Below are 13,584 nucleotides of genomic sequence, written 5' to 3' on the forward strand. Positions count from 1 at the left end.
CCTGAAATGCCTGGGGACAAAAATCCATCAATTATTCTACATTTTTGCATATCAAAATGTTTTTTTGTTTGTTTTTTTTTTTTTTTTTGCAATGGGTTTCAAGTCCTTTAATTGAGAACCACGTCTGGAGTGCTCAGGGTCTTTTGATAGCTGTTGAAGTGACCAGCAAAAGATGACTCATGAGAGCAGAGTAAATCTGATTTCATCTCTTTACCTCAGGGAATAGAAAATTTTCTATCAATTCACTTAGTAATTGTTAATGAAAATGCATTGGAAATGTATGTCTGCCACACTAGCTGAAAGGGGTTCCTGAAGGGTGATTATGCAAGAAATTAAAATTCTGAGGCACCACAAAATATCCACAAGACTGGGTGTTGGCTCAGTGACTCTAAAATTGCCACATATTTTCTATACTGATGCTTAGTTGGCAGTAAAATTGCAGATGAGAAACCTGGGACTGTTGCAGATAACCAAATCCAGGGAAATCTGCATCCAGGAATTTTTCTGAGTCTGCTAGAGCCAAATTTGATAGCCTCCAACACAAGGCGACTCTTCTCATTCCAGGCTGATAGATAGGAGCCTGCTGTGGTTCTGCTCCTCCAAGACCATGCAAGAGAAAGGCAGAACAATTTCCCATTAGGCCTGTATGGAAACACATGGCCATCCAAACCTGATTGTGTCCTCCAACTGACCAGGTCTGGAGTTCAAGACCTTGCTGTTCTTAATTCACAAGAACATTCAACATCTTCTGATACCTCAGTGGGGACTTTGAACTCTGGTGATATCCCTGTCTGGATCTTAGGCTTCCTAATGACCCACAAGGTCAGACTTCACTTTCTTCCAGAAGCTGGCCTGTGACCTGTCAGCTTGCACAGGCACACACAGAATATAAAGGTTTTGCCAGCAACTGGAAGCCGGTTGTAACTGCTCCCTCAGTCCAACAGTGTATCTCTTTCCAATAAGCTGTCACACGCACCTCTTATTTTTTCTTGTTTCCTAGTCTTACCTGAAGCTGGCTAAAGGCTCCCACAGATTTGGAAAAGATTGGGTACTTATGCAGAAATCAGATTTAATAACACAGGATGGGCTGTGGTGATCAAGCACTGGACTGCCTCAGAACCTTTAATGCCCCTTTTACCCCTACTTTTTCCACTTGTTACCCCTCAATCCTTCTCCTTCCCCACCTGCATCAGTTCTACTAAACATCCTATAGCTAGCATCTTGTTTCACAAAAAAAACCACCCAAAACAACAACACAACAACAACAAAAAAAAACCCACAAAAAAAAAAAAACCAAAACCCCCCCCACCCACAAAAAAACACCACAAACCCCGCCCCCCCCCCCGCAAAAAAAAAAAAAACACACCAGAATTTTCTTAGCCTAAGGCAATTTCTGCCAATTCATCTTGTTGGGTTTCACACCCGGAACAATCTAATTTTCTCCCTTTCATGGTCTCATGAGCAGCTAGTGCTCCACCGCTCCACCTATCACCGGTTCCTATGGTGACTGCATTTAGTACACTTGGTGTTCAGTCAGGTGCCCTAACAGAAATCATGTTCTATAAAGAGATCATTTGGGGAACATCTGCTCACTGGTCTGTGGAAGAGTGCAGATGGTTAAGAAAGTATCTAGTCACCAAGATCATCGCCACAATTACTAAGGCTGACAAATACACAGCCATCAATATAGCTGGATGAAAGTGATCAGAAAAGCAGATAGCATGACATGTTTCCTTGGCAATAAAAGTATTTTATACTTCAGTTATAGCCTTTCCTGCCAATTTTATTTCTTCTCTTCTACTTCTTCTTAGAGTGTTTCTATTATTTAATAATGGCACAGGAGGAGAGACTTAATGCCTAAATAAATACCCCATGTTAGGCTCGTGGAAGGGACCTGGTGCTAGATTTTCCCAAATGATTGGCAAGAACTTACCCTGTTCCCAATGGTGGCAGAAAACAGTGATGAGAAATTTTCTAGGTGAAAAGGGTTCCTGGAGGGTGATTATGGAAGGAATTAAAATTCTGAGGCACCATAAAATATCCACTGAACTGGAGTTCAGTTTTGATAAGGAAGTAGTTAAAAACTGATGCTAAGGACAGAAAGTACACAGCGATATCTACTAATTTCCAGGCATTGGAACTATGCTCCTCATGCAGAGTTCTTGCTATTGGTGGAAACTTTTATGTGCAAGGAGATTATTCCCAGAGAGTAATTTCATTTGAGAATACAAGAAGAAGAAGAAGAAGCAAGAAGGACTTGCACACTTTCTCCCTACTTTAGGAAGGATTCTGCCCTACAGTCAGATCTTGAAGCAGGAATTAGGCCTTCCTAGAAGTGGTGATACAGAAAGGTTTAAGTTTCAGACCTCAAACTACACCAGCTCAGATAAGCTAACAAAAGATAATAAAGAGGCCTACCTTCATTCTTTGATGAATTATATGAGCAAAAAGTGGAGAGACCAAGGTTTTATATTATGCATAATACTGAGGTAAAATTCTTTCTAACCAGAGCCAGCAGTCAGGTACATGCAAACAAAGACAGATAAAACCAAACCAAGGAAAATAATTCACTGCTGAGACATACATAAATACATGAGAAAGAACACAAAAAGGACATAGCTGGATGTCCAGAACTCAGAGGAAGGCGGTCCTCTCTACTACCTACTCAAGCCAGGAGTCAGCTACAAGTGGTTACTGCCTTGTTACAGGATGAGAATATTTCATAATAGGTACATAGGAATGGAGCTTGTAGACAAAGCAGTCTTTATGTAAAAGCTTTCTGCAACACATCTTTGTCATTGTATCACCAAAAAAAAAAAAAAAAAAAAAGAAGGAAATTAAGCTGTAAGGTGTCCTGGCATAAAAACAATGACAGTGCTTGCCTGAAAACAGATAGTATTTGTAGATAAATAAGAGATGGAAACATTAGTCTTGATTCGGAAACACAAAATTCCTGCATAAGAAATACTGTATAAACTATACAGTAGTAGAAGAATAATGAATTAAATGTAGTGTTTTAAGCAAAACTGGAAAGTAGTATGTACCTGAATATCTCTTCAAATTAAATACAAAACTAATGTTCACCCCTTACTAGATATATGTGGTAAGGCTCTAAAGACAATACATTGTATGTTGTGTGAAAACAAGAGGGAAATTTGTTTTCTTCCCTTCTCTGGCCACCATAAACCCCTCAAATCCTAACAATTTTATACATATTTGATGAGTTTACTATGGCAGTTACAATTAAAAATTATATTAGAGTACCTGAGTTTGTCACACATGGGCTTGAAAAAGCTTCTAAATGGTAATAGTTAAGCCAATGTAAAGTTTCTGCTTTTTTGAAACATCGAGTTAATTATGTCTGTTAAGGTGTGTTACATGTAGCAGAGCAATGCACAGTATCATATATAGCTGCAGTGAGAAACATGCCCATGCATTATAAATAAGCACATTAATAAGGAGCAAAGGCAACACAATCATCAGACAAAAATGGCTGTATCACGAACAATAATTTTTCAGAGAAAGTGGGTACTCAGAGAGATTTAGTAAGAAAAAAGAGTCGTTGTATGTGGTGGAAGAAAGGGAGCCTTATTATCTTCCACATATTTGTGATTTCATTAACTGTATTATTGTTCTCTAAATAACCTCCCTCAAAAGTAACAGCCATTTGAACCATCAAATTGTGGCTCTCCTCTTGAACTGCGCTTGAGCCTAGTCTATAAATCCAGTTATATAAATTAACTAAATCAAGACAAGGTATGAAATAGGAAGCTGAAGAAGGAAGTGTTTGCCTAGCATGGCATCATTTCTCCAGCTATGACTTTGATGAAATAATATATTACCATTTCCTATAAATCCTATTTATTTCACTCCTGATACATATAGTTACATCTAGTAGAAGAAGAAGATGTATGTAGAAATTGTATCAAAAATACAGCAAAAACATCTGAAGCCTGAGGAGCACGATTATCAATAAATGAGGTGAGTATAATGTAAAGTGAAATGAGATTTGCCCAGCTCTTACTACAAACAGAGCTCACTTAACAAACAATACTGTCATTGTGAATAAATCTTTAGTATCTATCTTAGGGGGGAAAAAAAAAAAAAAAACACACCAAAAAAAAAACCAAAAAAAAAAAACCCAAAAACCAAAAAGCCCACCACCCACACACACACACACAAAAAACCCAAAAAAAAAAAAAAAAAAAAAAAAAAAACCAAAAACAAACAAAAAAAACCCCAGCAACAAATGAACAGAAAATATAAACACAAATACCACCCCCAAGTCTTTTCCGTCTCCACATATACAAAACCAAAACAGCTTCAGCAAAATATATTGACCTGAAGTCTTTTGCAGAGGCCATAACTGAATGAGTATTTATGACTGACCATATGAGCTAGAATTCAAGAGCCAAATCCCAGGTAGTGTTAGGATTAAGAACCTATTAGAATACAGACTATCTGAGTATACCAACAATTATTGAGAATTATTAAGAATTTCACTCTATCCACCGACCAGACATGTGTCTTATACTTCAGGACATTCATGTGGTTTGACCCTGCCATTAAAATTTACCATTCAGGGTGGGGTTGGGGAAGGAGAAAAGTATTTTAGATACGTAAATGAAGAGAAACTTTTGATAGTGTTATAGGTTAGTACAGTTTAGTTTTTTAGTTATGGAAAAATGTAAAATAATTCTCCAGGTCAGGACCTGGGAATTGCTTTAGAAGAGACAGGGAACCTATCAGAGAGTTAGTAAGAATATTAGCATCTATTCTAACCACTGAAATTGATAGCTGCGACTTTCAGAAGTACCATATAAAACCCCGTGAATTTCCTGGAGGTGGGTCCTTTTTCTTCTTCCTTTGGCCAGAGAAAGACAGGAGCAGCTGGGCCTGCTGCTCCCCCCCTTTCAGGAGCTGGCCTGAGGCCTGGCCGGATTCCATCGGCTCCCGGGTGAAGGGGGGGGAAGGAGAGGTTGCTGCTTTGCAACAGCTACTTTCTTCAGACTTCTCTGGAGCAGGGAGAAATCTCTGTTAGGCTCCTGATAAGAGCTATGGGCACCATTCGGGCCGAAGACACCCCAATTTACACCGAGGTGTGGGCTGAGAAGGCATTTATGATCCTGCCTGGGTTTTTTTTGTGATTCCAGACTGCCTGAGTGCTCCAGTCTCTGATGTTTCTGTGAGCTCTTCCTCCCTCATCAGCTTGGCCTTAAACGTCTAACACCACGAGCTACAGAGGGAGAGACAAAGACTCTGAGCAGATTTAACTCTTTAACTCTTTCTTAGAAATATGAAGCCTACTCCCCCACAGTTCTGATTCCACTTTCTTTGAAGTCCCTTCAAGAGTGTTTAAGAACCAATTGCGCTTAAAGTCCTCTGCAGCCATTTAAACCCATTATAAGCTCAGCATGAAGTATTACAGGGAAAGGAAGATGGTGGAACACAGGTTTCCAAAACACCTCAGAAATTTTTGATTGTAGTAGGTAACTGCCCCTTCTCCTTTGAAAGATTCTCAGTAACTTGCACAGAATCTTTCAAATCTGTAGGAAAGATGATTTTAACATAGTGTTACCCTGGTTTTTCTGAGTTTCTTTATTAGCCTTTTGATTTTCATAAATGGAGTCAGATCTTTTAGTTACTGTAGAATATTAGAGCAGTTTTTCTACCTTTCCCACAGACGTAATGTAAACAAATCCTTTGTTTTTCATTCTCTGTCTTTTGTTTGCATATTTCTAACCTGAAAACAATTGTAACTGACAATTGGTCTGGCCACTGAGGCTGAGGGGTGGAAACCCCAAAAAGCCAATCTTCTGCTAGACCCACAAATGTATAAAAGTAAAAGAATAAACAAAGGGGTCTCTTCTCTCCGCTCTTTCAGCTGGGAGCTGGATCAGAGGAACCTCTGCGAAAATCTCTTGTCTGCGTGTGATTTCTTTGTGTGTCTCGGTGACAACATAGAAAGGGAATTACATTGTTATTCTGCTGAGATGATACTTGACTTGTATCACAAACAACCTGGCAAACATACGCAGACACATTTAAATATTCCACTAACTAGAACATCCCAGAATTGTTCAGGCTGCCTTTACTCTAACTGAGGTAGCTTCAAAACCTTTTCCAATGGAGTGTTTTGATCTGAAGCAGCAGCTGTTCTGAAATTGAACTTGTGGCCAGCCCCACCCCAGGGGGCACTGTGTTACTTTGCAAAACAATCTCGGTGTTTGTGGGCATGTTTTCTTTTAGAAGGAAGTAACCAAGAAGCTCCCCTGGAGGTATGGCACCAAACATGCTCTATAACCCATCACATCTTGATTATGGTCTGAGTGGATGACTAGCCTTTTATGCTTGACACAAAAATAGACTGCATTCCACAGGGTCTGGACTGGAAGAGTACCATCGGTACCTTTTAGTGAGTTATTTTACGGTTCTACAGAAAGGACTGAGACTGCACACAATGTCCCTGCAAGCACTATAGCACTAACTGATTTGATCTGCTTCTGTTGCTTCCAATTATTTTCTGATGCAAACATAGATTTCCATATCCAATCATTCTTACTTACCAGGTCCACACTCTAATTTAATACAACACAAATTACCTTGTCTACTAAGGAATTTTTGGGTGGCAGTATAGACCCCTCTGCAGGTTTCCTCTTGTAAGGATGGATTAACCTGTGCAATGCTTGTTGTCACAGCCAGACTGCTGCTGACCTTAAGTTAGCTTGGGTAGCTGCACATCACACTGATAAATGCAGTTAATATGCAGCCTGCATTGCACTTGATGAGGAACTAGAAAATCATAATGACATGTACAACCTGAAAAAAAAACCCACTGTCAATCATTAAATGGTGAAAATTAGGTTTAAGCTTGATATTATCATCCTCTCACAGTGGTTAATGATATCCATTATAAACCAGAATTAATTCCAATTTATCTGCATATTAATTAGGAGCTTGGTATACAACCTCTTGTCTTTAGCTATGCAATGGTTTTGAAACATACTCAGTGCTGTCATCACTATTCTACTGCCTCAGTACCAAGATGCATTTTTAATTTTGTCCTTCTCAAAAATGGTAAAAAAATAAAATAAAACTAAGAGGAAATACAAAGAATAGAAAGAAAATTGAGGTTATTCAAAAGAACTAAGATACAAAAAGGCAAACTGAGATTTGTGTAAATAAAAAAACCAAAAACAACCAACCACATCAAAATGGTCTCAACTTTCCTAGAGTCATAATGAACTAAAAAGGTAATAATTTGTCCATCTTTGTTTAGACTCAGTTAACGTTGTTATGAAGCAGAACTCACACTAGCATATTTTTAGAGCTTGTTCAGTAAAAAAGTAATTAAAAAAGAAAAAAGAGGCTTCCACAATGGTACCCCACTCACATGTTTAAGTATGAGTGAGGAAGCAGACACTGTAGGATTTATGTGAGGAGTACTGAGAGATGAAGTTTTTACAATCAGAATACACAAGCAAGATGACAAAACACCCTTGGAAGCTACACCTCCTTAGTTCTACAGATCATGGAGTAATTTCTTTACTGAGTTCTTTGCTGCTGCAACAGAAATTAATATTTACATCTTAACTGGCGTAAAAAATCCAGACAGTAAATCCTACCACATCTGTTCCATGTCTTCTTTCCAACAGCAGTCGGAAGACATTAGCTGTTATCTTGTTATCTTGAACACCTTGTCCAAGGCCACGGTTGTCATCCTGCATAAGCCGACGATCCATGATCACTTCCAGCTGACCTGAAAGAGCAACACCAGGACTATACTAGTATCAAGAATATGTAAATATCCTATTAAACATAAAAAACCTGCCCTAAAATTTAACTTATCTTAAAAAATAATAATATTTCTTTTGAGTTTGGAAGAGATAGGGATGATCAATATTGTTAGGACTGAATATGAAAACAGTTAATACCACTGGACTGTATCTGTTTATAACCTTCAAAAAGTTTTTCACAAGCCTTTACACAGAAATGTCCAGCAATTTTTACTTTCAGAGTTTATATAAAAGTTTAATATGAAAAATTATTACTATTAACTACTATTTGCAAAAAGGACACTTGGCAAACAAATATCCAAGATAAGAATCACCCAAAAGTAGCTGCACTTGTAAGGAGAGACCTGTAGAGGAACTATCTTCACCTTGTATTCCATTCTTTTGTTTCACATTTGAAACCAGAAGGAAAAAATAAGTATCAACAGAAGTATATAAGTACTCACTTTGTGCATGGATAACTTCACCTGTGGGAGTAGGAAAGAACTCAGCACTGGATAAGCACTAAGCATGAAATTCTGACTTTATACTGAACTGCAGCATAGCCACTCAAAATAGTTCTTTAAGCATGATGTTAAATTATATATAGCTGGACAATGAAGTTCACATTTTTTCCAAGTGTCTGTCTCCAGAAGAAAACCAGATCGGGGCATGTAATTAAGGCTGTTACATTTTTTTTATTTGACTGAATATTCAAACAAGTGTACTTGTTTCCTAAATGAAACTGGAAGACTGAAGTGCTTGTATCCTGAATAAGAAGTTTGCAACTTAAGCTTCTAGAAAAGGCTGCTTACTAAGGCAGTCTTTTTTATACTTCAGTGTTCTACAAACACTGATTTTCTCAAATACTTGTTCTTCCCTTCCCCTGTACAAACAGATTTTGTTTATCCAGGACAGATATCAGCTGACAATGAGTAAGAAAAAACCCTGCTATTTTGAACTAAAGTACTATTCGTGTTACTTTCAGATGGTGGGTTATGCCTTGAGACACATCTGTGTCTCAGACACAGGCACATAGTTACTGATGGTTGCTTGCCTAAACAGTAAGATTTTTGAATATTCTTTCATGATCCCTCTGAGCTCCTGAAAGACCTTCAGAAAAAAAATGTCATGAAGCATATGATATTCAGCAACCACTGAACTTTCAGCTTAATTTCTGTTCTTTTTTGAGGAATCCAACATACCTTCAGGACAAGGTAGCCAATCTAATTAAATATTACTTAAAGATAACAAATTAGATTAATTAATTCTCCTTTTTTTCTTAGTGGTCACAGTAAATATTTGATGTTGGTGTACCTTGAATGACACAATAGCTTGTCAAAGAGTGAAACAGTCATGAAATCAATCTCATATCAGGTATGGGATAAATCTGTTGCTCTTTTATCGAACTGGAGCAGGTGAAAAGCCTATAATGTCCACTGACAGATTTGAAACAAGTGCTCACAGAAGGTCAGTTTCTCCTTGATGCTTGACTGCAAAATTTTGAACTTACCTAATTTGATGGCAGAGCGTAGGGTTGTCTGTGGATTTGGATGGTGCATTATTTTGTGATGAAGAGATTAAGATTGTTAAAGAACAAATACAGACACTACCATCAGAGCCTCTGCAGACTAATTTAGTCTCAATACCCATTTAATGAGTGAGTGACAACGTCAGTGGCGTCAGGCTCATACACAAGATCAGGCCAATAGGAATTGGGTTTCTAGCAAGGGGAAACATGAAAAAACGCGGTTTGAGTCTTGTATAGGGTGGACATGGAACAAAAGGCTGGTATTTTCCACTGTGGTTTAATTAAAGCATCACTTTATAAGTGATGCCCTAAAGTGAATTAGGTTTGCTAATACTGTCACCAATCAAGCATGGTATTCACCTTTTATCAGAACAGAGTATTTATAACATTTTTCTTAATTGAAGATGACAGGATCCCATGTGGGACCAATGCCTTCCTCCTCTGTTATGGACATATTCTAAAACCTGTCAGAGTTGGAGAAACTTACTTCCTCTCTTCAAATGCCTGTAGGTAAGTATGGTAATCTCTGAATAAACTACTTCAGAATATCATGAAGGAGAGACCTTTGTCACATCTATCATCTTATATTTACCATTTTTCAAGCTTGCAGCGCCTAGAGACTGAGCTGAATGAAGTGTCAAACGAACACCAACATCTTGGATATAAGTCATGGTAGTCATAGGATAGATATTTGCTTGAAGAGGCAACTTGCTCATCGTCAGTCTAGGCTGGATCTGCAATATGAACACAGACGTCAAAAATGTATATTCTTTTAATGCAATTAAATTTCAAAGACATTTTCAGACATTTATTCCATATGCTTTGGAAGACCAACTGTCATGAAAGCATTCACTCAACTGTATTATTTAGCTTTTTGGAGATTTGTGGCTAAAATTACCACTTTGGAAATGGTAACTTCAATGTACTTTTAGATCAAAGAATAATAAAACAGACGTGAAAGATTCATCAAGGGAACCTACAAAAAAGGGAACCTACAAAAAAGGGAACCTACAAAAAGGAATAATCACAGTTCTAAAACAAGAGAAAAAAGTCTCCTCTAGAGAGCAAGCAGTGAACAGATTTAAAGTAGCAGAAAAGGAATTGGTTTATCATGGGCACTTATTGAAGTGCTGTTGAAATTCTTGAATGGTACATGACAAATGAGTATTAGTATTAAAATTCTTTTCATGTTTAAAAATTCATTGTTTCCAGCAAAATGCAGTAGTACCAGTTACTGGAAAACCAGTAGTCTTTTACTCAGGAGTCAAGGTCTCCCTGTATTTGCAAAACTATTTTTAGCAGAAAGGAAGGTAAGGAAAAACAATTTTGTCTCTCTTTTGTGCGTGCTACACAGTTCAGCTTAGACAAGTAAGACAATAGGTCTTTCCTCAGATGTATTACCAATAAAAAAAGCATAATACATTCAAAAATACATCACTTATTTCCAACACAGAAGAAACCAGCTGTTCACTAGGTCTGGCCCTTATGCATACTGTGTTTTCCAATGGGTTTTAACTAAATAAACAAAGCAGAGGGAAAGAACGCATCCACATATACAAGCAACTACATCATGACTTGTCATATTTTGCTGTATTGTAATTCTACTCTTTAAAAGAATATAAAGCAATATTCAACAAACTCCTTAAAAGCACACAGTTAAGTCTTAGTCTGGTCTACATCAAATTTTATAACAAATACATTTTTGAAAAGCATTTATCCTTTTAAATGATTAGTGCAGTTTAACATGGGGGTTTGTTTAATATAAGCTCGTTACATTTAGACAGCAAAAGCCTGACACCCTAAGCTTTTACAATTAAAAGATTGTAATTACCTGATATCCATTAAGATCAGTATAGAATCTATTTTGGCTGTTTATGTCAGATGAAATTCTCATTGCAAGTTCACGATTATATTCTCCTCTAATGTCCACAATATTGGAAACTTCAAGAGACTGACCTTCCAAACCTACATCAAAAAGACACATTTACAATCTCTAAAAGTGATTGCCACATGTATGAGAATGACTGCAACAGGACACAGTAATCTAATTTTTGTTTTCTGTTATATCTAACCAGATATTAGAACACAGTCCAGTAATGTAACAGATGATAGAGCAGTATTTCTAATTCAATACAAATTGAACAGACAGTGCGTAAGAGAGCACTGAAGCGGAACAGGAGCTATACACGGTAGAGAACCAATGTGGGTTCCAGTAAATCACTGGGAAAGAGCATACAACTGTTAAATGCTGTCTTTAAATACATATGCAAGAGCGAGACCTGGTTAGTCACTTCTCCCCTTCACTCATAAGCAGCGTCACTATTCCCAGATAAGAATGAAGTTACCAGCTTCTTCATAAACTGTTCAGCTGAGCAGGAAACTGTAAGCAGCTCCTTTAATAAAAGGAGTGAGAATCTTCCTTAAGGACAGTGAATTAAGAAATCTGAGTTGATACAGTCACAAGCAGGACACAAAACTTTGTAGACAGGGAAAAAGTTCATATTTATTAAAAGAAGGATTAGGTGTGTGAAAATTCAGACAAGTTGTTCAGTGAGATTTTTGTTTTTCTACAGTGCCTTGTATTGAAAATCAAATACCTTTAATAATAACCTGACCTTTCCAAACAGTTCAAGTCAGAATCTGGAGTGGAATCATACCATCATGCAGCATTACCACTTCTACCCTTTCTGTATTCTAATGGAATTAATGATTGCAAAAAGAATTGCAGCAAGCAGAACAGAGATATTTTTTTGTCTCCTCATCTATTTTAAAATCTGAATGCCACCTGCCGAAGTACAGCAACTGTTAAAATGTTAACATTTACTAATGGCTATTAAGCTTCCATGCTAAATGAAAAACACTTGGTTCAGCTAATTACTTCTTTTTTCCTAAACATAGTTTGGAAAATGTGGATTTATATGCTCCATTTTTGATGCTCCCAGTAATAGATTTTCCAAATATTTCAAGTATTTTTCCCAAATTTTTAAAAGCATGAGTACATTGAAGAAGAATACAGTATTTTAGTTTAGACTGTCATCATTTTTGTACTGCATAGTTTGAGATAATACAAAAATACAACTATGAAGAAAGTAAAATATGACAGGCTTCTGATAATAAGATTAACAATATCATGCTAATATAAAAAATAAATGCCAATGGCAGCAGAAGTTAAAAATCATTCAATTACTGAACAGAGATGTCAACCAAGAGTACTTTCTGACCAGAATCAACAGAATTTTAAAGCCAAAAGTGGCAAAACCTATTTTTTCTCAAAATTGCTGAAGAAGATGTAGGAGTTTGAATACTAACCAACAGTGGATTAGCCACACAATCAGTCTAGCTATCCTTTGGCCAGCAAGCAAGTTATAATAGGAGATCAGGTCCTTATTTGAAATCAAAATGCATTTATACACATACACATACTGATTTTTTTCCACATCCATTGCTACTGTACATATCTAGGAAGACTTCAAAATATCTTATTCCAATTGAAGTAATGCTATATAAATAACACCCCTTACAAAGACAAGGAAATAGACCTCAGCAAAACCATGATGTAAAGTTATCAAATCTTAAATTTTGCAAAAGAACACTTGAAGAAATTTAAATGCATTTAAATAAAAACACACCTGAAAGCAAACAGGTAATATATAAAATATATTTTGCACCATTTTTCCTTGTTGAAGCTAGAAGCATGGTACAGGACTTACCCATGGTACACATTACATATTGTAATGGTGTAAGTATTGAAACATTGAGATGAATTAAAAATTGTCAAAAAAGCCAAAGGAAAACAGTAGACAGTATATTCACTAGGAAAGATAAACTTAAGTGTTAGGAATTGGCAAGGAAGTGATTTACAATGACAACTCTTTTAGTGGGGATTGTGAAAGGGAAGTAAAATACTTCCAGCAGGTATTTAGTAGCAAATTAAAGAAAAATGAGTACTACGGAATAATCCACTTTAAAATAACAACCTCAGACAAACAAACAAACAAACAAACAGGAAAAAACAAAAACAAAAACAAAAACTTTTTCAGGCTTTTTCTCTCCCCTTCACTACAATAAATATCCTCCTATGTAAGTTCCCTCCTTGCTAAGATTTTAATTTACCAGAACTCACACAGGAACATAACTTTCTTTCCACATTCCTGGCAACCTTGTACCTCTTGACCTCAAGGTATCTTTTTTCATATAAGATGATTTTAAATATTTTTCACATAAAACAAAGAAATAGTTTTGCATATATGTTGTGTTTCCGTAGGATTTTCAGCAACAAGT

General features: G+C 36.8%; 1 protein-coding gene across 1 annotated transcript in view; it reads right to left on the reverse strand.

Moving 5' to 3' along the window:
* The window catches only part of MAN2A1 (mannosidase alpha class 2A member 1), a 114,832-nt gene that overhangs the window by 14,481 nt on the left and 86,767 nt on the right, over window positions 1–13,584 (reverse strand). The window contains exons 17-19 of the mRNA XM_040089981.2: window positions 11,135–11,268; window positions 9,896–10,037; window positions 7,626–7,759 (exon numbers count right to left, since the gene is read on the reverse strand). Of these exons, the coding sequence (XP_039945915.1) occupies window positions 7,626–7,759; window positions 9,896–10,037; window positions 11,135–11,268 (410 nt within the window). The remainder of the gene's footprint in view (window positions 1–7,625; window positions 7,760–9,895; window positions 10,038–11,134; window positions 11,269–13,584) is intronic.

Source organism: Hirundo rustica, chromosome Z, assembly GCF_015227805.2.
Source record: "Hirundo rustica isolate bHirRus1 chromosome Z, bHirRus1.pri.v3, whole genome shotgun sequence".
Lineage (NCBI taxonomy): Eukaryota > Metazoa > Chordata > Aves > Passeriformes > Hirundinidae > Hirundo > Hirundo rustica.